A 23,432-nucleotide genomic window follows, 5' to 3' on the forward strand; every position below is an offset into this window, starting at 1 on the left:
TAAATTAATGACCTGGAGCTGTGTAGGGGTTTCCAGAAACAACACTATAATAGCCAACTGGCCACAGTTTGCAGCCTAAAGAAGGGGGAGATGTTTATTCTTCAGCAAATTGCCTGCTCAGGCACCACACTATACATACTCTGTATCTGACAGATCACAGTGCAGAAACGACAACCGAATCTTAGAATAACACCAGTGGTATAACATACGATGTTGGCTTGGAAGAAAATGAACCAATCATAATCTTTGATGGGACCCAGATATTTTCAAAATTTCACAGTACTCTTTTGCATGCTGATAGTTTGGCAGCTGCTCAAAAGTAGCTATTTTGTGCCATTTTAAAGCCCTGAATGTGAGCGTCGACCAAGAAACAAGCATTCAAACAATCTCTGCAAAATATACAGGGGAATAAATGGTGTAGGGAGTGACTCCCAGGTCCAGAGCTATGAAGCCAGGCTTTGCTTCCCTATCTGCAAGCCATGCCTATGGCCGTGCTGTGGTCCCCACAGGGAGAACACTTCTTGGTTTCCATCCAGGGCCAGACAGAGATTTTGATGGTGTGCTGGCATTTTCAACATTTCGCAGCACTCTTCGACACGCTGCCCAGGGAGGGAGGCACCAGCATCCCTTGGCCACCCTGCACGGCTTGTTTCGGGCTGAAGGCTCAGCATCCCCTGTCCCTAGGGCTGCTCAGGCCTTCCCAACCCTCGCCAATTTATAACACCAAGGAGCCACGCTGCCTTCTCTATGAGTGCTCTTCTGCACGTTTCCTGGTAAAAGTATTTAGAGCTTTGCTGACTGCTTTTTATAAACATCCCTATTGCCTGAAAGGCCACGGCAATAGCTGACAGCCGTTACAAATCACAAAGGAGCAAAGGGGACAGACACCATTAGATCGTCTTTGACCGCGTTACCTTTGGGTTGCGAAGTTCCCCTTGAGCCCCCAGGCGTGCAACGGGGCGGGGGGGGGGATGAATCGCTTTCTGCTTGTCTTTATGGGTCATGACCAGGTAAGCGCTTCCGCGGGCTGCGCCTGGCTGCGCGCAAGTGTCCTTCCCTGCGCGGCGCGGGGGCGCGGAGCGGGGCGCGGAGCGGGCCGGGCGGCGGGGCGGGCCCTGGGGGCGGGGGCGCCTGAAGGGGCCGGGCGGCCGCGCCGCTCCTCCGCGCCGGGTGTCAGTTGCGAGCCGCCGCCGCGCAGGCAGGGAGGCAGGCAGGCAGCCCGGCAGGCAGCCCCGCGGAGGCACGGCGGCAGACCATGATCCTCACACGTAAGCTCGGGGCTCGCCCGCCCTGCCCGTTGGGCGCAGGCTCCGCGCATCGCGGCCGGCGTTGGCGGGGAGGCGCTTCGGGGGCAGCGCGGTGGGGTTTGGGGAGGGACGGGGGGGCGGAGGTCCCTCTCCTGTTACATCCCGCAGCGCCCTGAAAGGCAGCGCTGGCAGGAGCGCGGGCGGGCTTCCCGCGGGGGGGGCGGCGGCGGCGGCGGCGGCTGCGCTGCCCCGTCCCGTCCCGTCCCGCGGTGCGGTGCGGTGCGGTGCGGTGCGCGGTGCGTCCCCAGCCGCGGGTCTGGGCCCCGCCGGCCCGTCTGTGTTTGCGGGGGTGATAAGCGCCCGTCGGGGCGGGAGCAGCCCCAGGTGAGGCGGGAGGGCCGCGGGAGCCCGGAATGACTTTTGTGGCTGGGAAGCGGCGGTCCGTTGCGGCTCTGGTCGGGAAGCGCGGGCCGAAAGGGTTAACGTCCCTAGGGCCGAAGGCGCGGAGCAGCGCGCAGGATGCGGTCTCTCTCTGTGGAGGGCACACCGTGGCCCATCTCTTCTCGCTCTTTTTTGGTGGGTTTTCCTTTTTTGTTTTTCTTTTTTTTCTTCCCCCCCTTTTTTTTTTTTCCGGGAGTCCTTCCGAGACGGGAACCGTCGAGTTTCTTTTGAAGTTCTTCGTAATTAGCCCGGTGGCCTCCGGGAGCCGCGTGGCTCCCCCCGTGCGGCGGTGGCCAGCCCTGCTGTCACCCCCGGAGGCTTTGATCCCCGTGGAGGAGCAGCACCTCCTGCCAGTCGCGATCACCCCCCGCCGCCCCCTGCTCGAGGCAGACAGAAAACCGATGCTGTTGCCCAGCCGGGCAGTTTCACCTTCTGCATCGCCCTCCCCTTTTCTGCAAACAACCACCAGTCACTTACTTCCACCGTAACTGTGAAGTTGTTGAGCGATGTGTTGCCATTAGCCTAATGAGCTCTAGTGCCAGTCAAAGGCACTTACTGTTGGTACAACGGTCTTTTTTTTTTTTTTTTTAATTCCCTTGTTCTCTTTGGGAAAATTAGAGTATTGAAGAAATAGCTACATTTAAACAATGTATTTAACTAGGTCAGAAGGTTCTGCCTGATGTGTCATAGTACTTAACACATGTGAATTGAAAGACTGGAATGGGGAATGTAATTTTATCTTAGTCATCAATTATAGATGCTTTTATTTTTTTACAGGAGTTAAGTGTGATCTGTTTGAATTGCCCTGCCCTGATCAAGAAATTCCCAGCAGCAAGTCAGTAACAATGCTCTGAGTCAGGTTATGTTTTAAGGCTGTTTGTAGTGAACTTAAGGAAGATAATAAGCAAGCAGATTTCATACGAGCCTCTGAGTATGAATCTATCAACAGCTCAGTGCCAGACTGATTCAGCATCCATCTGGCAGCCAGGCTATTGCTGGCTGACGGCACACGGAGTTGGTATTAGGCACATCTGTTGATTGCCCAGCTGTAGCCTGCTATCTTGTCTTCCAGGTATCCTTGCTGATGTCCTGTAGGCAACCTGATCTGCGTCCAGCAGAAGCAACACAAAAGGGAAAGGCTGGGGTAGTCAGGAAGTGGGATGGATCTCCCTCTAGCAAATGGTTTTGGATTACTACTTCAGTTTGCCTGTGGGATCCTGATCAGGGCTGAGATTCTTTGACTATGGAATATAGTATATGCAAAAGAAGATGTAGATATTGTTTTGAGAAGATTCCTTTCATCTACAAGTTCATAGAAATCAAAGGAGTTGGGGCTACCATTTGTCATCTCTAGGACTTCCTGATCTCTTTATCTTCTTTTAAAATAACTTGGGGTTGTTAATTGATTTTTTTTTATCAAAAGGAAGTGCAGATACATTGTTTTAAACACCATGGAGCTATTGTTAAATTTCACTTCTAAGTGCTAGTTAAAAGCAAGAATGCATCTTGTCACGTTTTGATTTGGGTTTTAAATCTCAGTTGTACAGATTCAGTCTAGGATTTTTAATTCTTGAGTCAGGGTCTTCCCAGCCAGTTCTGCAGCTGCCCTTGCTGGGCCAGAGAGAAAAGCTGATGCTAGTCATGGAAACTCGCAAGTACCCTGTGTATTTTGCCTCTGGTGGGAGCAGGGAAAAGGTACTGCAGTTGTCCTTATGCACTAATCTCGAATGTTTATATTAGGATTCCTAGAAGAGGATGAGAGGTGACTTGGTTTTACTTCTCTGGTTCTTCTAATTCATTACATTCTAGGCAATGGTTTGTTTGAGGCATGTGAATTTATGAGTTCTGCAAATATTTAGAGTTGCAGTTTGCACGATAAAGTTTTTTTCTGGTCAGAATACCACAGTATGTTATGTTTGGGCTTCTTGAGAGATACAGACTTCTCTTCCAATTCCCCTCTGATTGGAGTTGTGCTATTGGCTTCAGCCTAAACACAACTGCACCCTTGGCTGGTTAAAAGGAGATGGAGGAAGAGAACTCATGTGCTTAACAGGATGGTCCTGTACTGTAAACAAGCGCTTTTCATGCTTAACTATCCTTCCTAGCAACAGGAAGAAGGAAATGAGGCTATGCAAAAGGACCCTGACACATTTCAGACAATGCCAGACCCACCCTAGCATTCATACAGTATAGCCAGAAGACTTGGGGAAATAAAAATAACTTCAGATGTTTCCCCTTCCTTCTTGTGCATATTATAGAAATACAGCAATCAAATGATCTGAAGTTCACAGAAAACTTGCTGGTTTGATTGTCACTAAGTAAAGAGATGATGCCCCTATATAATTTATATATCTTCATTGGGTGTCATATTGTTCTGCTTACAGCCTGAGCCTCGGTGTTTCAGGGCGAATGAATTACAGAACACTGTATCCTCTCCAATGATGTAGTGAGTGTAGCTATCCAGTAATTTTGGTAATTTCAGCAGTTCCAGGCATATTTCTTGCTTGTACCTATGCTATTCTGGCTGGTGCGGGGTATCAAGATTGTCTTGTGTATTTTTTGGTTTCCAAAGGTTTTTTCCAAGTTTTTTTCTTTTTTCTTCTTTATTTTTTCTTCTATTTTTCCCCCTTCTGTTTTGAGAAAGAAACAAAGTCCAGCAGTGATGAGCAAGTCTCATGAAAGGGTCAGAGGACTGGGCTGTGATTGGAGCTTTCTGGTTCTTTTCACTGGACACTTACTCTGCCATACTTGCTGACACTGAGTGCTACCCTATCCCGCACAGCATACCTTTGAAATCAGTAGGTCTGTTAGTACAGTGTACCATTGACCATAACTGGTAGAAGTAAAATAAAGTCAGGAATGACCTAACCGGCTAGCTTTAATTCACTGAGTTTCATTACCTGAAAGTTACAGGTAGTGCTGCATACCTTTCTGAAGTACTTTGGTGTCTTTAGGAGAGCATGATAAGCATTGTTATTTGTTAGGATTAATATTCTTTCACATATTGTCTAGTATTTGTTTCCCTTGGGAAGGACTGTGCTAGATCAGACTGGGTCAGGAAAAAATATTACCTGGTCTCCCTTCTAATGAAGATACAATATGATGGCTCTCTTATTGCTGGTGGTGACATTTTTTTAAATGGTGGAGAATTCCTTAGACTTGGTTTTAAACATATTTATTTTATATTTGTCTAAATCTCTCTATTCAAATGCTCATCTCAGTCTGTGCAAAGAACGCTTCCTGAGGAGAGGCATGAAAGACATTTGCTGAAGCCAGCGGTGGACACAGTTTGACCTTCCCAGACCTATTCTTGTCATTTACCGAAGATTCAGGATTAAGAAAAATATACCCCCCTGCATTTTTGCATTTTGGGGATGTTCTTTCTGTGACCCTGTGGACCCACAGAACTGGATGCTTTGCTGGCCACCTTTCCCTCTGTTCTCCATATGCGTCTCTGAGACCAGATTTCCTGTGCGTTATAAGATACAAGAAACTTTCTAGTGTAAAGCTTCATGATGTGTTTTAACTTCCCATCTTCTTTCCATACGTAGTCTCTCTGGTTTCCTTTGCAGTGCTGCACAGGCTTTGCAGTGCTACCTTGGCTTTGCTGTGTCTAGACCATTCACTCAAGGTGTGACCATTAGATCAAGTACTGAGAAAAGCATTTTCAAGCAGGCAGTGCACAGACAGAATAATTTAACTATCTGTAATATCTGGAAATCGGAACTTCATAGTAATATTTCCTTTGGGAAAACCCAGGTTTGCGTCTTTAATTCTGACGTAGAGAAAGAGGCATTCAGCTGGGATGCTACCAGCTTTGTGCTGGGCTGTTTCGCTGCCACTGGTATTTTGTATCTAGTGTTGTATCATCCACACAGGGTGCAGCCTGGGGACTGCGTCATCAGTGAGGTAAGCACTAAATGGTTATGATGCAAAGGTAATCCTTCTTGCATGCAGTTCTTCCTACGTGTGTGGATGGTTTTGAGGTTGAGGCGTAACAAGCTAGAATAAGTAACTGACTGTATAAAATCTACTTTCTTCGTATGAACCACTGAGACAGCTCAGATCAGCTCTTATACCATTATTATTTCCTAGATCTGAACAGGTAACCCAGACTTGGGGCATTTTTAGAGGAAGTATCTGTCATGCAGGACCTACTCACTTTTGCCTCCCTCTGGAACTTAACAAGCCTTCGATATGAGCTTTGCATACAGTGTGCAAGTTTACTAGCTTGCAGACAGGGTGCAATGGGAGAATATTAATGCTGGACTTGGGACTAGCAACGGTTAACGTTTGCCCTTCAGTATGTTCTCAAAGGTCATTCTAACCAAGTCATTTCTGAGGGAAGAGAAGGTTAAAGTCATCTTCTGTTTCCCAGTCTTTGGAGGAGGATTCATTTCTCACTCTGGAATCTGTCAACATGACCTCCTTCAGAGGATTTGACTAACTGCTTTCTCTGCCCCAAATAATCCTCCTCCAAGACCACCCTGTGTTAATCAGGCCAGATAAATAACCCACGTGCCCAATTATTTCTTAAGGTTTTTTTAAGTCACTTGACATCTTGTTCCTCTTCATCTATGAACCTTCTTAAAAATGAACGGGAGAAGAGCATCTTTAATCTTTAAAAAGAATCATTCTTTGGCAGGAAAACTGCCACATGAGGCTTTAGTTTTCTGTTTAAACAAAGTTAGTTTTTAACTTTAGATTGCGTTCTTCTTTAAATTTCTTTCTTAATCCTCCTGTATATGCTCAAAATGCAAAAAAACTATTTAGGAATAAATTATGATCCTGATTTACAGTGTAAACCAGGAGTTGTGGTGGTTCTTTTGTGTCCTAGAACATGCTTTCCCAAAGTCTTCAACAAATTAGGAAGTAATGCAGCTAACTTTGGGCAGTTAGAAGCATCTTTAATAGTGTGAAAATAAGCAGTAATTGCAATCTGTTACAGAGTGTACAGGGAAGGTGCTCGACAGAGACATGGGGAATATCCTTTATTCCAGTAGCCCTGTATTAAATCCTGAAATGGTGGTGATTTGATGCTTTTCAGAGCATAACAGTTGCTCCAGGTCCTCTCACAGAGACAGAGGGGAGGACCTCTCGCTAGCCAGGGCATGCCCTGGGGGTGGTGGTTGTGCCCCCCCCCCCCCCCCCCCCCCCCCCCCCGCCCTCCTGCCATCAGGCACTGTCTTTCCTTGGGCTCTGATGAAAACCTGGGCTGCTCGCCATGCTTGGGATGGGGCTTGCAGCACAACTGGACTTAGAGAAAGCAGAAGTCCCATTTACAATATTTTGGGGGTAAAAATAATGAGGAGAACTGTTAAACTGCCCCCCTTTATTCCTGAAAAAGAGTGCTGTTGGGTTTGAGAGACCTATAGATCCATGTTGGGAAGGGCTTAATTCCGCTGAAGTTGATGGAGGCTCCCATTGATTTTGGCCACTGTTGGCTCAATCCCTAAACATTTTAAATATTTTCAACAAATGCTGTTTCTCTTGTTAAGTTTTGAGCTGAAAGACTTTTGAAGTGATTTCGATATGCTGAAGACTATGAAAAGGAGATTCAAGTTAATTAGGTTTTGGTTCACAAAAGCGGTATTTTGTTTCCTGTGCTAGCCAAGAGGATTGGTAAGCAATTAAAACTACTATATTGTGTAACCTGTTACAGTTGGTAGGGAGGGAAATTGCATACAGCCAGCATACACCTATGTGGATATTTTGGAAACCGGTCACTTTTTTTTTTTTTTCAATTTATTTAGCTTTCATCATTAAGGGAATAAACAAACTTAAAACCCCATCAGTGGAAGTAAGCCATTTGCTCTTTCCAAAAGCTCTGCTGACAAAAAAACGGTGTTCAAGCTTCCTGATTTTTTTCAGAGAAAATATCAATATATGATCTTAAACATCTGTTTCCTTACTTCTTCTTCATCTGTTCCCACACAAATTCCAAACATACTCTGTTTCTTCTCCCAGTGTCCTGTGGTTTATACATAACATCAGCAGCATAGTTACTGTCTTGCTGCAAGGCTCCGTAACTTGAAAGAGCCAGTCCCATGTTTAACCCAAAGCCAGCAGGAACATGAGAGTGTTTCTTCAGTCATCATCATATAGTTGAGAAATATTTGAGTACCATTCCCCACCATCACCTCTTTCTAGGGTTTTTGTGATTAGAAAGCAGTATATATATTTGATGTCATATATGATTTCTTTCAAGAACTTGCGGTTTTTTTCCCCCAGAAAGTTTTTGCTAAGAAGTATTTTCTTAAAAATTATGTGTACATCCATATCAGCAGCGTTAAGTGGAGATCACAGCATATATCATTTGACTGTGGAAGGTAAATTGAAGCACAGTGAAATACAGGAGCACATCAAAAAAAGGCAGCTGCTATTGCAAAATATAAGTTGCGCTTTAAAGGTGAAGGGAGAAAAGGGACACTCTCAGGAAGGTTGTTAGCTTTCACTTCAAAACCTGCCAGCTCGTTCTCAGTTCAAAAGTCATATTTCTTATTCTCTTGGACTCACTGGTTCTTCCAGAAATAAATCCTTCATGGGCTGAATGTGTCAGACTAATATTTTAGGACACTTCTATAAGATTAGATAGTTCTCTTAGAATAAGAAGAGATTCCAAATGTGTTAGAAATTTGGCAAGAGCTTTTAATGGGATTTTCAGAATTCTCTAGCTTTTAGTGGTTGAGTGTTTATTGACAAACTTACCAAGTTTCAGTGTTTGAGGGCATTATCCTTATAAAATGCTGTTCTTCATTAATTACATTTTTGCTTTCTTTAGTCCTTGCTACATGCTGCTTTCTTGAAAGGTGTGGAGCACTAAGGTAATGATACTCCCTAAGGACTATTTAACTATATAGGTTTGAGAAAAAACAGATTTATGAAAAGGAATTTAATTATTTTCAAGCTACAGTCGCGTATCTTGAAAGGGAAAACCATCTGAGGCCATGGACACATAGCAGGCTAACTCTTACGAAGTCATAGTGTCCCAACTTTAAAGAGCTGCAAGCATATGACGTTACACAGAACTGATTTATCATTTTCAGTGCCTGGCCTGCTCATTCATAGACAGCTGCAGTGCAGTTTATCTCAGATTTCACATGCGTGTTCCTGTATCTGTGGACTGAGTGGTTGGATAGTGTGATCAAGTCTAGTGTTGGGACCACAATTCACACGTCAGGGATGTAATTCAAGCACTTGGAAAAATGATTGCTTGTATTTGGGCAGTGGAGTTTATTCAGAGAAGAATATTTCTCATATATAGCACAGCTGGTCTTAAAAAATATTATCCTGAATGATTTCAAGCTTCTTAATAGCTCAGGACAGTGTTTTGGAGTTCAACACAAACTTTGCAAAGCACCAGAAATTTCAGAGGGACACAATATGTCAGGACAGGTAATTTCTGATACAGACAGAAAAAGAGGATGCGCTTCTGAGCATGCAAGCCCCTTTGCAGCCATTAAACTGGAGCGTCAGTCTTGCATGGGAAAGAATCCTCTTTGTGCTCTGTCTGTGCCTTAGAAAACGTGCAAGTAGTTTATAGAGTTTTATGCATTAGACTAAGGAGCAAGCAGGTTCATCTCTAGCGTTGATGGTGAGAAATCACATTCTCTGCATTGCATGGGAGAGGCTTTCCTGCAAGCTAATTCAGGAAGATGATTTTGTATTCAATTTTGACAATTTTTCTTCTTTTCTGAAAAAGTCAAATAGTGAATTTCAACTGGAATGACCTGGTCAAAATTAAGACCAAAACCAAACCAGGTTTTGGTATGGTATTGGAGTGAACCTTCAGCAATGAAGCCCATTTTTTGCTGAAATTTTATTTTAGTAGCATTGCTTTGACAAGTCTCACCACAGATTTTTACAATCTGATCTCTTAACAGAGCCAAAAGGTGAAATGAGTTGAACTGATGTACGGAGGTGCTAATATGGCTATAAAGGTGTCTGAGTTGAGGCAAGAGGAAACCATCTGCTTGGAAGAACTGTTCATATGATGTTTAGCACTTAGGTGAAAATGGAGTCAATGCACGACTGTAGAAAGATACATCTGCTTTGCACCTTGTCCTGAAGACCCCGAAAGAGCTGGTGCTTAACTTGCATGTTATTTCATGGAAGCAAAGAGAAAGGAAGAATAAAAGCAAATTATCTTGCTGCTCCTAGCTAGACTGCTATGATTATTTTTTTCTGGAAGGACATTATTGCAGCATCACACTGTGTGGGTTTTATTTTCTATAGGAAGGAAGGTATCATCCAACAAAAGACTATAGACATGTTGGAGTTCTGCCTTCTGCAATTGCGGTATGAAACAAGGTGTGAATTGAGGTATTTTTGCTATAAAGTTTTAAACTTGCAGGGCCATGAACCAAGATTAACCAAAGTTAAACAAAAAGGAAGCTAGACATTTCCATTTTCACTTACCAGTTTGGGGAAGAATTGGGTCCTCCTAACCCCCCAGGAAGTGGGTAAATAAGGACTAATGGTTCCCAACCATACACAAAAGGAACTCCTACCCTTGATTTGAGCATGGAGGCCTGCTTTGTGAAACGGACTAACAAATAAAGCTGTTTCCAATAAAAATTTCCTGTTTCCTCTTTAACACATTTGCCTGCTGTTTGCTTACACGACACCAAGAATAAAGACTTCATTGTATTCCTTTTTGGTGGGTTGGGTTTTTTGGGGGGGGGGGGAGGTGGATTTTTTTTGTTTTGGTTTACTTTCTAAGAGATTTTCTTCTGTATCAGGACATTTAGAAATAATAGTGCAATTTCTTTCTTGCCAGCAGTTCTTTCGTACAAGAACCTCCTGCTGCTGGGGGAGGGCACAGGACGCACATCTGAAAAGCTGCGCATACATTTCTTGCCTGGAATGTATACTGAATTGTAGTTTATTGTAAAGGTTTTAACTGGCAAGGATGTTTGATTCAGAAAGGAAATGGCACCGCAGGGATGGAGCCCCGGGGAGAAGGGAGTGAGACCAGTCTCTTACCCACAGCAACTTGTACCAGCTCAGCTGCCAGGTCTTCATCAGAAGGATGCTCACAGTGGGAAATTGCTTTGCATATCATGGCAGATTAATTGGGGCTGAAGTGGAGCTTCCCTAAAATGGGTTGGAAAGCAGCATAGAGTTCCTCTGCGAGCTCCCTCTCCTTCCTCCCTGTGGCTCTCAGCTGGCCCCAACCAAGCGGGTGCTGTGCTCGGCAGTGAGTTCATAGCTCAGGTGATGATCTGTAACCTAGGTCCCCTGGGAGACCGAAGGCTTCTGGGTGCACTGTCCCTTCTAAAACTTTTTAGAAGTAGTGGAAAAATCTGATTTTGGAAGCTGTGGTGTTCTCTCTTTATCCCTCATTATCCTGGTTGCCATTGATCCAGATGACAAGGACTTGCACATATTCCAGTGTCCACCTGGATATGAAACTGTGGCAGCTGGCAAAGCAACAGTCCCAGAGCTGATGCTGCTGAGCTGGATGAAAAGCTGGTATTTGGAAAGTGTGGGAATGAGCTTTCTCCTCTAGCGTAGTTTAAATGATTTGGCCAGAACCTCAGGTTTAACTAATGTATTTTATTCTCAAAGGCAGATTCCAGTTAAGTTGTGGTAATGAACTTTTTACCTATACAAGCTTTCAGCTGTTTAAGTTTGTATCTCTTATGTGAGGAAGCTTGTTCTGTGTACTCAGCTTTCTGTGAAGCCTATTCAGCACACCCTGGGCTGGATTCTCCCTCCGGCTATATTTTGATCTGCCTGAATTTCACATACATACACAGTTTTGTTCATACTCTGGCTCCTTAGTAACCAGCAGGGTTGAGATGGGGGAAGCTGGGTTGGAAATGACCTTTCCATTCATCTGGTCACAGCGCATCGGTACAGTCTAGGAGCAATCCTGGGTTTGGCCAACTGGACTTGAACAAAAGGAGCTGCTTTTTTAGGTCCTGCCTCCGCTTTGTCGCCCATACCCCTGCCATGTCCCTCTCTGACACACACTTTGAGTGGATGGAGGTGACACAGAGAGAGCCCTGGCCACCGGGGACTCCCTGGCCCCTTCTTCAAGACAGCTCTGCAAGCCCCTCGCCCTTCCAAGGACTTGTAACAGGAGCCAGAGGCTAGAGCCTTGGCTTTCCCAAAATGTTTGAGATGGAAATGGGGCAAATATTGCTTTTAAACCCTTGGTGCTGTTCCTGTACCCAGCCCTAGGCATTTGCCTAGCCTAATTGATGAACAGGTGCACTGGTGTTTTATTATTCTCTGCAATTCTTGTGGCCAACCAGGAATAACTCAGGTGTTTCGTTGACTAGGTAGACTTCTTGGGGGATTCTCAAAGGTATTATTTTGAAAGCAAATATGCTCTGAAAATCCCAAAGGCACCTGACACCTGGGTGCCCATAAAATATGACTTCCACATAACTTGCATATATATTTGCAGAAAAGATACACAAAGCTTCTATAGAGAACCTTTTCAAAAGTCTAATAAATGCATATTCATAATTTTCTAGCTCTAGAAATATTTTACAGGTCATACACCTGAGGTGCTCAGTAAAGGACCTGTGAACAAATATTTAAACACATTTAAGAGCCACTGTAGTAGTAAGGAATCTGACACTTTTTTCAATTGCTCTACAAGCATCTACCTGCATTTTTAGGTAAATACTGGTTATCAAGGAATCTTTTTTTTTTCAGTTTTAAATCAAGTAAAATTCTCATTCAATCCAGACACTTCTGCAGGATGTGACCTATAAGATAGTGCATTTTATTTTAAGTACACTTAAAAATTAATTGCAGGGTTTTTTACTTTAATTTAATTTTCACTGCTTCTGAGATAGCAATATCCTGTTGTTTGTTCTCACTTTAGCAGTACAAGTTTTAAATATATTTTAGATTCTTTGTTTTCCTTCTTTATTAACTTTCCCATGTATTTCCTTAGGATACTGAAATTAAAATACTACTTTAAGCAAAACTTTACAATCGCTTGCGATTGGAATTGAAGAATGCTTTTTCTTAATGAGTAGCTAAGTGAATATGTCTGTACGTGCTTGTTCTCATGTGGTCCCATAACCCAAAGGTGAAGCAAACACAAGTTACACAAATGCCTGCTTGTCCTGACTTCAGCAAGAGTGGATTTTTAGCTGTTTATTTATCTGGAATGTTGTGCTTTGGCTCACCTTAACCCTTTGGTTTGGGTATGTATCTTAGCAAAGTAGTCTGGCAAAGTACAAATATTTTAACCCTCTTGGAGCAATTTGGAAAATTAGAGGGGGATTGCTGTCGTTTTGGAGATGCTAAAAGGTGCTTGCCGTTTCATCCGATTTTAATTGTCTACCTATATTGCACTGGGAATATTTCATAGCTTGCCAAAATCTTGAGATATTTTACTTATGTTATGTTTGGCTCTTCACTGCCCTATATGCAGTAACTTGTATTCTGAGCAATTCTGAGCAAAACCCTTTGTGCAACGTTACTGCAGCAGGTAGCTATAGTATCCTCTCCAAGTAGGTGGCAAGATTGTTTACTGAGTTGTACATAATGAAGCTTTTCTTTTCTGGTCCATCAAGAACAGTGAATATAATCAAAGCCAGATGAACTTTAAGAGTTTCTGATTGCTCACTGTCTGTTTGAGCAGTTCTAAGCAGGGAGCTAAATTCCCAGTAGCACTTTCTTGAATTTTTAGAACAGAATTAACCCAATCTGTTTCCTGAACACTTGGAGAATACCCTAAATACCTTTTATATTTTCCTAGTTTGAGCTAAGATAACATATTCTTTATTTCTGCTTGTATTAGGTAGCAAATGAATTTATGTATAATTTATTCATAGACTAATATAACCCATGTTCAGAGTGTTTCTTTTGGTGTCATGTATATGTATATGTATGTGAATAATTTCATTTTGCGGCATGCTGGTTTGGGCAGTGTGAGGGAAAGTTAGCTGAATTTCCTGTAATATACCAAGTAACTCATAAATGCCTTGAAGACCTCCAGTGAAACTAGGTTCTTGTTGGGTAGTAAATAACGCACTTGAGTGAGCTGCAATACAGTGTGTTGGTTGTTCTTGGGCTTGGGTCTGTCAGTACTATCTACAAGATGTTAAAGTGCACAGTATTACGAGCTCCTTTGTGCCAAGAGTATCATAAGATTGTTGAACAAATGCTGCTCATGTTGATTGTGGTGCTGGTTTCTCTAGTGTTAACAAAACCTGTATGGAATAATCCATAACACCTGCAGTTTTCATTTGTGCCTGTTTCTCTAACTATTAAAATGATGAGCTGTTGATAAATCACGGGTGAACGCTAGTGACTTTCCAGAATCTAAGATATGTTGGATCATGAGAAGAAAAGCAAACTGGGAGAAGCAAACCTGCGTCTCAGTTCAAAGTTGCTGAATACCTTCATGCTTATTTTGTAACGGGAATAGTAGAAGTGGTGGAGAGGAACTTTTTGCTTTGCAGATCACTAATCAGAGGGTGTCTTGTTTCTCTCCTCTTCCAGAAATCGAGGCTAAGGAAGCTTGTGACTGGCTGCGGGCTGCCGGGTTCCCGCAGTACGCGCAGCTTTATGAAGGTAGGCACCTGAGCTTGCAAGTCGATCATCCCCTGGCGATTTTTGGACAGTAAGGTGTAATATTCACCAATAAATGAGGTTCGGGGGCACAACTGGAGTGCCAGTACATAAAATGACTTTCAGGCACTGGGCTGCTCTCTGCTACCCACCGCACACATAGATGTACCCAACCCAATGAGACTCTGAAGCACTCATGGAGTTTTAAATTTGTTCCAGGTTTCTGTTTTAGTCTGAATCTTCCAAATGTCCTCACAGCACAAATGTTATGTTAGCACCATAGTACATCCCTGTAGTTAAAACACAAATGAACTATATTTTCATGACTGTAGTCTTCTACTGCTACAAGCCCAGCCTTAGAGAAACACAGAAGCTGTGTCCAGCTCCACCGGCCAGCTCTCCTAATGAAGCAGAGGTAGGAAATTCTGTGTGTGCGTGGATGTTATCTCTACACCTCATGATTCCCAAGTCCTGTCAGAACAGTCTGGGTTGGTGTTAGACGCAGGCTTACTATGAAGGGAAAAAAGAACATACAAGCCATTGTTGCGCAGGTATGCAGCAGTTCCTCGAAGAGACTGCTGCCTCCTGCGCTCACTTGTCCTTCTGTGGGATGGATTCACTTTGCCAGTCTGCTTTTACAAAGGTGTTGTTCAGTTAAAACTGTTGTCTTCATTGCCTCTCTGACCTACTAGGACCTTCCAGTTTTGGCATATAGTTCTTACACTCTGATGCACAGTAACCTACAGAAGTTTGTTTTAAAGTGTGACATCCTTTTTATATATGTATAATATTGTTCAGAATTTCCCCACCACCACCACTTAAAATTACTTGCATTGTAGTGAAATTATTATGCACTCTTATCTACCTCTTCTTTTTTATAAAACAAACTCCAGCTGCTGCTTGTAAGAATGAGCATAGAAAGTCCATTATTTACAGTGAATAACTGTTGGAAATTACAGCAAATGCTGAGCTGACCTTCTTGAAAAACGATCTCGTTGAGCTTTGATTTGCAGCTGCATTGGCAATATGAGATGATAATAGCACTTTGAAAAGCAGCACTTGGCGAAACTTTTCTTTGACTGTTCAGAAATTAAATTTCCTTTTATTATTTCTCTTCCTTTTTTTTTTTTTTTTTGTGCTAATGGAGGTGCCAGGATTTTCTTGGGATGCAGAGCTGGGACTGTACTTCCAGTCTTTGTTAAAACTGGGGACGAGACTCTCGGCTGAATTTGTGGGCTTGTGGCTTTCATGTTATGCTGATCTGTAAATCCCCTCATAAATTACTTGCATTCAGAAAACATGTCCCACCTGTAGTTATCATTGCCCTACCTAGAGACTCTAAATTTATATAAAGTTTCTAACATAGGACCATGTCCTGCCTAACATCAAAAGGACCGCAGAGGTGAGAGCAAGAGGTGAGAACAAGGCCAGCCATACCCATTGAAAAGACAGCTGTCCTTATATGAAAACAATGTACCGTTGTCCTTTGCAAGCCCCCCTGGCAGCAGCAATAACAACAAAAACAGCAGCAGCGTAAATTAAGCATAAAAAAAAATTGGACTCGTGCAGTTATCAACTTCTTCCAAGTCACTTCTCTCACTTAAGTTCTCCCATATGTTTTCTTGTGGGCATTCTAAGGTACTAACTTTCTCAGTGGAAAAACTTAGATCAGCACTGGTGAAAAATACCGGTTGAATGTGCTCACCCTCTTTACTTGCACCTTGGACTTAAAATACTGAAGGGGAGACCTATGAATCAATTGGGTATATTACAAGAGTTCTGAGAAGTCACCTATATGGAGTGGCCCTGCGCAGTACACATTTAAAACGGAGATTAATCAGTGAGCCTTTGTCAGTTGCTTTGCTAAAACTGCAGTTTTCTGTAGAAAAGACAGAATTTCTTGTGTTTTGCAGAATACATAATAATTTGTTTATTCCTGAGGCAAAATCAAGACAAATAGTTCATTTGAGAGATTAACTTTTGGTATAGAAAACCCAGAATTTTAACTACCTTTCCACAAATTAACAGTCCTACTCTTTTCATTATTTCAGATCATTCTTTCCTAGTCTCTGGAAATTAAAATACTTTATAGACAATCACTTGGACCAGGGAATGTATGCAACTGCAGCAGTATATTTGTAGTTTGCCCCTGTATTGCTGTGTGCCCTGAACACCCAGTGGCTTTGGTGGGAGTTTTGGCTGTGCAAGGAATGCCGGATCAGGACCTGTATGACAGTCAGGAATCTGTGGAGGACAGTAAATAATATATATATGGTTGCTGCTTCAGAGCTGTAGTAAATTTTCAGCTCTTTGCCAACATTGTTTCCTCCCCCTCGCTCTCCCAGTTGTTTACCTAAATAATCTCCTAAGGAAAGGAGGCAGTATGGGCTGCGTGCAGCTTGGCTTGCTTTCATTTCAGTCCATATCTCATTAATGTTGTAACAGTGTCAAACTTTTAAGCAGCTTGATTAACAGCCAAGGAGATTTGGGTTTTCATTCTTTTCCAGAGATTTGGGGTTTACTGACCTTTTTTCTTTAATGTGAGATATTAGTACTTCAATGGAAATTGTATATTTATTTTAAACAAAGCTAGCCTGAGTCAGTTTATGCTTCTGATGTCGGGTAGGGAGCTCGCGTTTGCCTCTCTCCCTCTCCTGTTGTTTCATCTCTGCTTTGCTCATTTTTCCTCCATTTTGCGTATGAACTTTCAGTTATCAAAGCTGCACGTCAAAAACTTGTACATGAAAAGGAAGCATCTCTGGCATTTGAGGTGATAGCGTGTGTTTACCTGAGACATGCCAATCACTGGCATCTTGGAGAGCTCAGCTGGAGGCAGCTGGTTGTTCTGAAGTAACTCACCACTGGGAATAAGAGTTATTTTGATTCCATCTGTCTCTATTCCTGCAGATCTCCTTTTTCCAATTGACATCGCTCTAGTCAAGCGAGAGCATGACTTTCTGGACAGAGACGCTATTGAGGCCTTATGCAGGTAGGTGAAAAAAAATCACACTGCATCTCAAAACAAAACCCTTCCTGTGTAATAGAAAGTATAACCTGGGAAAAGCATAACCTCAACTGAATTATGTACCATTAAATAACCATTTGCTTGAGATCTTTTTATTGTCCGCTATCAGTATGCAGTTTTCCTTAGCATGATATATTGGTCTGAGTAATGGTTGGGGATCTTATTTAAAACAAAGTTGGGAGGAAAGCGGCCTGAGTCTTTGTGACAGGTATTTCATAGGCATATTTTTTATTATTCTTAATTTGCTTTCATTACTAATTCCCAAATTAGTTACGCATGTGAAAGCAGAACTGTGCTGGCTAAAGCCATCTGCATGTACAACTGTAGCATCAGTTCCCACACAGGAATTGTTTTTTGGGAGCAGTATTAGCAAAGCGATGCTGCTGCACTCCATTACTCTCCTTTCTTATGTTGGTTAGCAGCTATGTATACAAACAAAACAAAAAGCTATGTATACAAACCCTCCTGCTGACCTCAGTGCATCACCCTGTGTGCACAATGATCACCAAAGTGAATGCAGGTATGGCTGAAATGGATAATGTGAGTGAATCTAAGAGTTTATCACCACTGCAAAGATTGGCCTGCCCTCAGCCACGTGCTCCCATTACTTGTCTTTGTTGTTTATGGGCTCCTTCCGCAAACCAGTTCAACTCACCCTGCAAAAAGAGTCTGGATAGTCCCTTTGCTGGGTTAGTAAATTAAATCAGCCTGTGGAAAGGCATAATGAAGTTCAGAGTAGGTGCAAAGGATGGGGCAGGACCCCGCAGCCAGCTGCAGGGGCAGGAGAAGGGATGGGTAGAGTAAAAGAGAGCGCAAGACTTGCTGGTGTGTGGCAGCATGTTTTCACAGAACTACAGCCTCAGCATTACCGATTTTATCATAAAAGCAATTGCAGTGGCCCCATCTGACACTTACCTATCCATCAGTTACCTCCTCTAGTGTGAGTCCACAATCTTAAATGGCAAAAAAAGTGCCTTAACTTTTCATATCTCCTATTACTTAGAAATAAGTGCAGTTTTCTGCCGCTGTCCTTCAATATGGCAGCTTTCCAAATTGTCTGCAAAATGAATGCTTTTGGATACTGCATGCATGGTCTGCAACTCTAAATGTCAGTAATTCTAATGAATTACAAAACCCTTTTAAGAAAGGCTTTGAGTTTATAGTGTTCTCATGCCATCACTGCCGTACTTGGAAGGGAAAGTGCGGGACGGGAATTTAAAGTTCTTCAGAAATATTTACAAGATTTTCAAACTAAGAAAACAGATTTGTTATCCCGTTATTAGGAGGGGAAAATCTCATTAATGTTATATTCACACTCAAGATGTGCCCTACTCAAGTGTAGAGCACCTATTCCATTGATAGTAAAATGTAATACATTGGTCTGCTTATTTGTGTGCTCTGGAACTTGTGAAGTCATTGAACAGAAAGTACAGCAATGTGAATAAATGCTGGTTCCCAGAAGCGTGGTCTTCCCTTGCCAGGAAAACAAAATACAGTCAAGCCAGCATATTTTGGACCTAGTGCTTGCCTGCAAGAATACTTTTAAACTTGGGATTATTTATTTATATGGGGAAAAAAAGGTAGCAGATTGTTTCTGACTGGTGAAAGTAAGAATTTGCTGTCCATATCTCTTTGAGATTTGCTGCTAGTGTGATTGATAAAAACAGTTAGCACTGTCTGAACATAGAGGACAGTAAAAAGATCTGTATCCTAAGAATGGAAGCCTATATTGTAAGCCTTCTAATAAAGGTGAGCAAACCAAAATGATATGGGTATATAGATATTTTGTGAAACTAGGAAGTCTTTAATAAGTCTGCTGATTGTAAAATAACCTCTTCACTTGCATCTTCAAATTGTTTTCTGTGTAATATGCGTAAGAATCCACCAGTCTTACTGTAGCTTGAGACAAGATTTTAAAGGCTGAACTATATCATTCTGAAGCCTGTGGCTTAGATGTCCGAGTTAGCTTTTATGAAGATAACTTTAAAACTGAAGCTAAAGTTCCTCCAGAAGCGTTCAGATCCCACCTCAAAATAAAACTGAAGTAAATGAGTTAATCATCTCAGATGCCTGAGTTTGTCCCTTTACCATTCGTGTTAGACAAAAGCAGTACATTGTCACAACATTTCCACCTTTAGAATTTTTTTTCACATCTCCTTGTTTAATTTTGTAAACCTCATTAAAAAACATGGAGAAGGCCCATCATTTGGAATGCTGCATTTCTGCCTGAAGCCTGGGTTTATTTTGACTCATGCCATGGTCAGTGTGTAAACAGTAAAGGGGTTTATTCAGTAAAAGACTTAGAGCTGTTTCACAACCATAAGTCTATCACTATTTCTTGACTGAAAATCAGAATAGTTTTGGAGTTATTTGCATTTTCAGCACAGAGCTAAATGGACACTGTATGCAGTGGATGGTAACAAAATAGTAAGTCATCTGTGCTGAGAATCTGCTTTTCTGTATTAACAACCACTGTTCTGCCAGCAGTTCTAATTAACTTGTTCTAATTACTGCATATGAAGAAATTGTTTTAAAAAAGACTGTCAAAATCACAGTGACAGGGATTTTTTTAAGTTTGAAGCACTTTAAATGATAGTTGACATCTGAACAGTTTTGTAAATTATTGTTTAATAATCTTATTAATGTAAGCAGGAAAACTAATGTAACTTTAAAAACAGCTTATTAGTAAATGTTTTGCCAAATTCCTTTCTAAATGGAAAAGGTATCAATAGCCACCCCATTAAGGTTTTTCTGGAAAAATTTTAAGTGCAAAGTGGGTTGAGACTTGAATTACAGAGATAGCATATGGCACTTGGTAACAGTAGAAGATAGGTGGTTAAGAAATGTCATTTAGTGATCTTATCATGAAATGTAGGGTTAAAAATGTAAAAACAATGACTCTAATTTGCTAGGATGTAGTGACTGTCCAAAGCGCTGCTGGCCTTGGTTTCATAAGACTTTATGTAGATTAACGACTGGGAATTTATCTCCAGAGGATAACTGGCCTGCACTATGCGCTGATGAAACTAAGTACTGAAACATGCTTATCCTAAAGGTTGTTGCTAAGTACAAAATACATAGCAAGTCATGATGGAAATCCTATTTAATCTCCTTATGCATAGCTAGAAAACTGCCACACTATATACGCAAGAGATTTCTTAAATCTTTTGCCGTCAGGACTTCTCATCCAAGAAATTGATTGTAATGGATTTGGATGAGCAGCATTCACTGCTCATATCATTTGGTTTGTAGAGAGCTGGCCTCCTTTGCAGGTTAGAATGTGCAGATGAACCCCGGGAGCCAGCGTAGAGGCTGTCCACTGCAGTGAGACAAGAAAGCCCTTGTATGATCAATTAGTAACAGGTATAATGGGGTTGGAATTTGCCCTATAAGAAGGAATTAAGAATTTAAGTCCATCAAGAAAATATTTTAAACTTTAAAGCTAGATCATACAGTTACATCAGATTGAAAATTGTCATTTAAAATGCATAAATCTAATATTCTGCATTGCTACCACTTTTCTTGGGTGCATGGGGTAAGAATTTCTCCTGTTGAGGGATTTCTCCTGATGAGAGCAGAATTAATTACCTGGGGTTATAGCCAAAGTAGAACTGACTGGTATCTGTAACAAAGACTTCACATTATAAGCCCATATTTTAATTTATAAATTAGCTGAAGTTAGCTGTTCACACTGCAATTTTTTTGATAGTGAATGTCTTGTTCAGGCTAAACTAGTTTGGCCATTTCTGAGGAGAGGACTAGGAAAAATGCATCGTTTGCTCATTTCTGAGCGAAGCTCCAGTGCCTCATGTTTTGGGTGCCGCAGGTCCAGGCTTCCAGGACTGAGAGACAGGTCCTGTTGCATTGGTCACCCTCGGGAAGAAGGGTTTTGCAGAGCCAGGGTGAAGGAGGGTGAGAGCCTGGGTAGGAGTACATGGAGGGTGAGGAAAAGTGACGTCTTGGAGTTAGAACGCTCCACAGGAGTAAGATACCATCTGGATGTGAAGACGTATAGAGAGAGGGCTGACTCAAAGGCATTTATCTAAATGATGGGAAAGAATATTATCTTGTCATCCAGACAGTCATCCAGAAAGCGGCTGGGGTAAGAGGCATTGTAGAAATTGCAACTGACATAGCCAGGCAGTGAAAGCGGCTGTAACTGCTGTCTGCAGCAGTCCCGCCCCGTCCCTCCATCTCCCATCTTGTCCTTGCGAAGGTGTCGCCAAGACAGGTTTGGGCAGAATAAGACGGAGCTAAAGAATGAGGGAGACCTGCTGACTGTCAGTAGGGAAACGATAAGTTGAATTTATACCTGGGAATGGAATTACCAAAGGAGAAGGTCCAGAGCCAGAAGAGAAAATTGCGTTTCATTAACAAGCATCGATTCGATGAGATCTGTAGAAAATGAATGTGTGCTTATATGCTTAAAAAGTGTTGCAAACCGTACGTAAAGGTTAATGACAGTTGTATAGGTAACTCTCATCCTGGCAAAGCCTAAACTTTGTAAGCTTAGCTTTGCAGACTCAGTAATGTGTTTGGAAGGCAGTTGTGCACATTGTACTGTGTTTTCAGTGTCCTATAGCTCAAGGAACTGGGCGCTGCTGAACTTGAGCAGACGTTAAAGCAGGATGTGTGATATATATAATGAAAGTTGCAGACCTGAGGCAATTGCTGCAGAGCATTTAGGTTTTAAAAGGGAAACTGGTTTTGTGATGAAATCATGTCAAATGTGTAACAGAGCCTTTATTTGCCTCGCTGCTATTGTATTTAACCTCGCTCATTGGGGGTTACCTTATCTTGCCTTCATACTCATTTTTGTGAGGTGTGCGCCGGGAGATCTTTTTTTCTTAAACACCCTCTGTGGAAACAGAGGTCTTTGCTCTACCCTTTTCCACCTATTTCAGGGTTTTAATTTGAGTAGGAGAAAAGTCTGGGGATGTAATCTTTGTGAAATCAGAGATCGTCTTTATTAGCAGTCAGACAGGCTGGAGCTAGATAAAGCCTGATACAGGGATTCGGTGATAACTTCTCTCTGCTTAAGTCAAAGGTTGCAACACTGTGAAATTTGTAAATTATTACACAATATAGAACTGAAGCCAGCTTAATATTCCCTGGTCTTGAGGTCCAGGAGTTTGAGAGGAGAATGGTTTTTATAGCAGAGAGAGGGAGGCGGCTTTCTGCTGCTGTGTGGCCTCTCAAAAACCAAAATACCAGTTTTGTTGTGTAGTGCGTAGATGGGACATTCACCCTTCGCCCACGCCATAAATACAGTCCCTCTGAAATTCACTGGACTTGTGCATGTACCCACCAGCTGCAGCTGACAGGACCGAGCCTTCTGCCTTTTAAAGTCAGAGCAAAGATGAAAATAGAGAGATCTGGATAACTTTCCTAACCTGCCACTGCCCTACTATTTGACCCATGGCAATTCTTCCTGTTTCTCTTCTTTTCTGCTGTGTTGTGGCTGGGTCTAATTATAGATCAAACTGCCTTTTTTTTACTTCACGACTGCAGCAAAAGCACCAGTAGGAGCTTTTCCATCTTCTTTGATGGCCTCAGGATCAAGCCCTGTGTAAATACCATCTGCAACCAATCCTGTGCATAAAAGGCGAGGGGAAAGAGAGGAAACTAGTAATTCTTCCTGTGCACACATTTTCTAGATTCAAGTTACAAGTTTCATGAATCTGAAAAGACTCATCTGAAGCAACAGGACAAGGCAGCATTTCTTTTTTTTTTTTTTTTTTTAGTTTTTCAAAGCTGCTGATACAGGCTGTTCTTTACACTTTGCTCAAACGAATTATGTGAAAATTATACAACTTCCTTCAGAATGAATTAGGCTTTTTAAAGCTCAGTTTTGCTTCTGTTGAATTTGGGCTGCGGTCCGGCTGAAGGAAGGAGGCAGCTCTGCTCCTCTGCCTCCCCCTGCACACACTGCCCTTCACACAGCTCGGGGAACAGACTTGGGAGAAATTCAACCCAACAAAGTATTGAAAGAGTAGTTTTCAGCTCGTTTAGTTTCCTCATCCAACCCACAATACAGCCTCATGCGTTCAAGTATTAAGACAAGGGACCAAACCGTCGCTTCCATGAAGCTGCTGCTTCAGCTTTTCTGCCTTCTGCATCACGCCCAGCCTGTTCCTGCCCTTTTCCTTGCCATAGCACCAGCATTTCTTTAACCA

At 42.4% G+C, this 23,432-nt stretch overlaps 1 protein-coding gene across 3 annotated transcripts in view; it reads left to right on the forward strand.

Moving 5' to 3' along the window:
- The window catches only part of DLC1 (DLC1 Rho GTPase activating protein), a 217,882-nt gene that overhangs the window by 177,254 nt on the left and 17,196 nt on the right, over positions 1-23,432 (forward strand). For 2 of the 3 annotated variants that reach the window (XM_052779980.1, XM_052779981.1), the window contains 2 exons: positions 14,163-14,234; positions 17,139-17,220. In XM_052779980.1, the coding sequence (XP_052635940.1) occupies positions 14,163-14,234; positions 17,139-17,220 (154 nt within the window). Of the gene's footprint in view, positions 1-1,159; positions 1,269-14,162; positions 14,235-17,138; positions 17,221-23,432 lie in introns of those variants that run through there. The other variant, XM_052779982.1, reaches the window with a different exon arrangement.

Source organism: Harpia harpyja, chromosome 2, assembly GCF_026419915.1.
Source record: "Harpia harpyja isolate bHarHar1 chromosome 2, bHarHar1 primary haplotype, whole genome shotgun sequence".
Lineage (NCBI taxonomy): Eukaryota > Metazoa > Chordata > Aves > Accipitriformes > Accipitridae > Harpia > Harpia harpyja.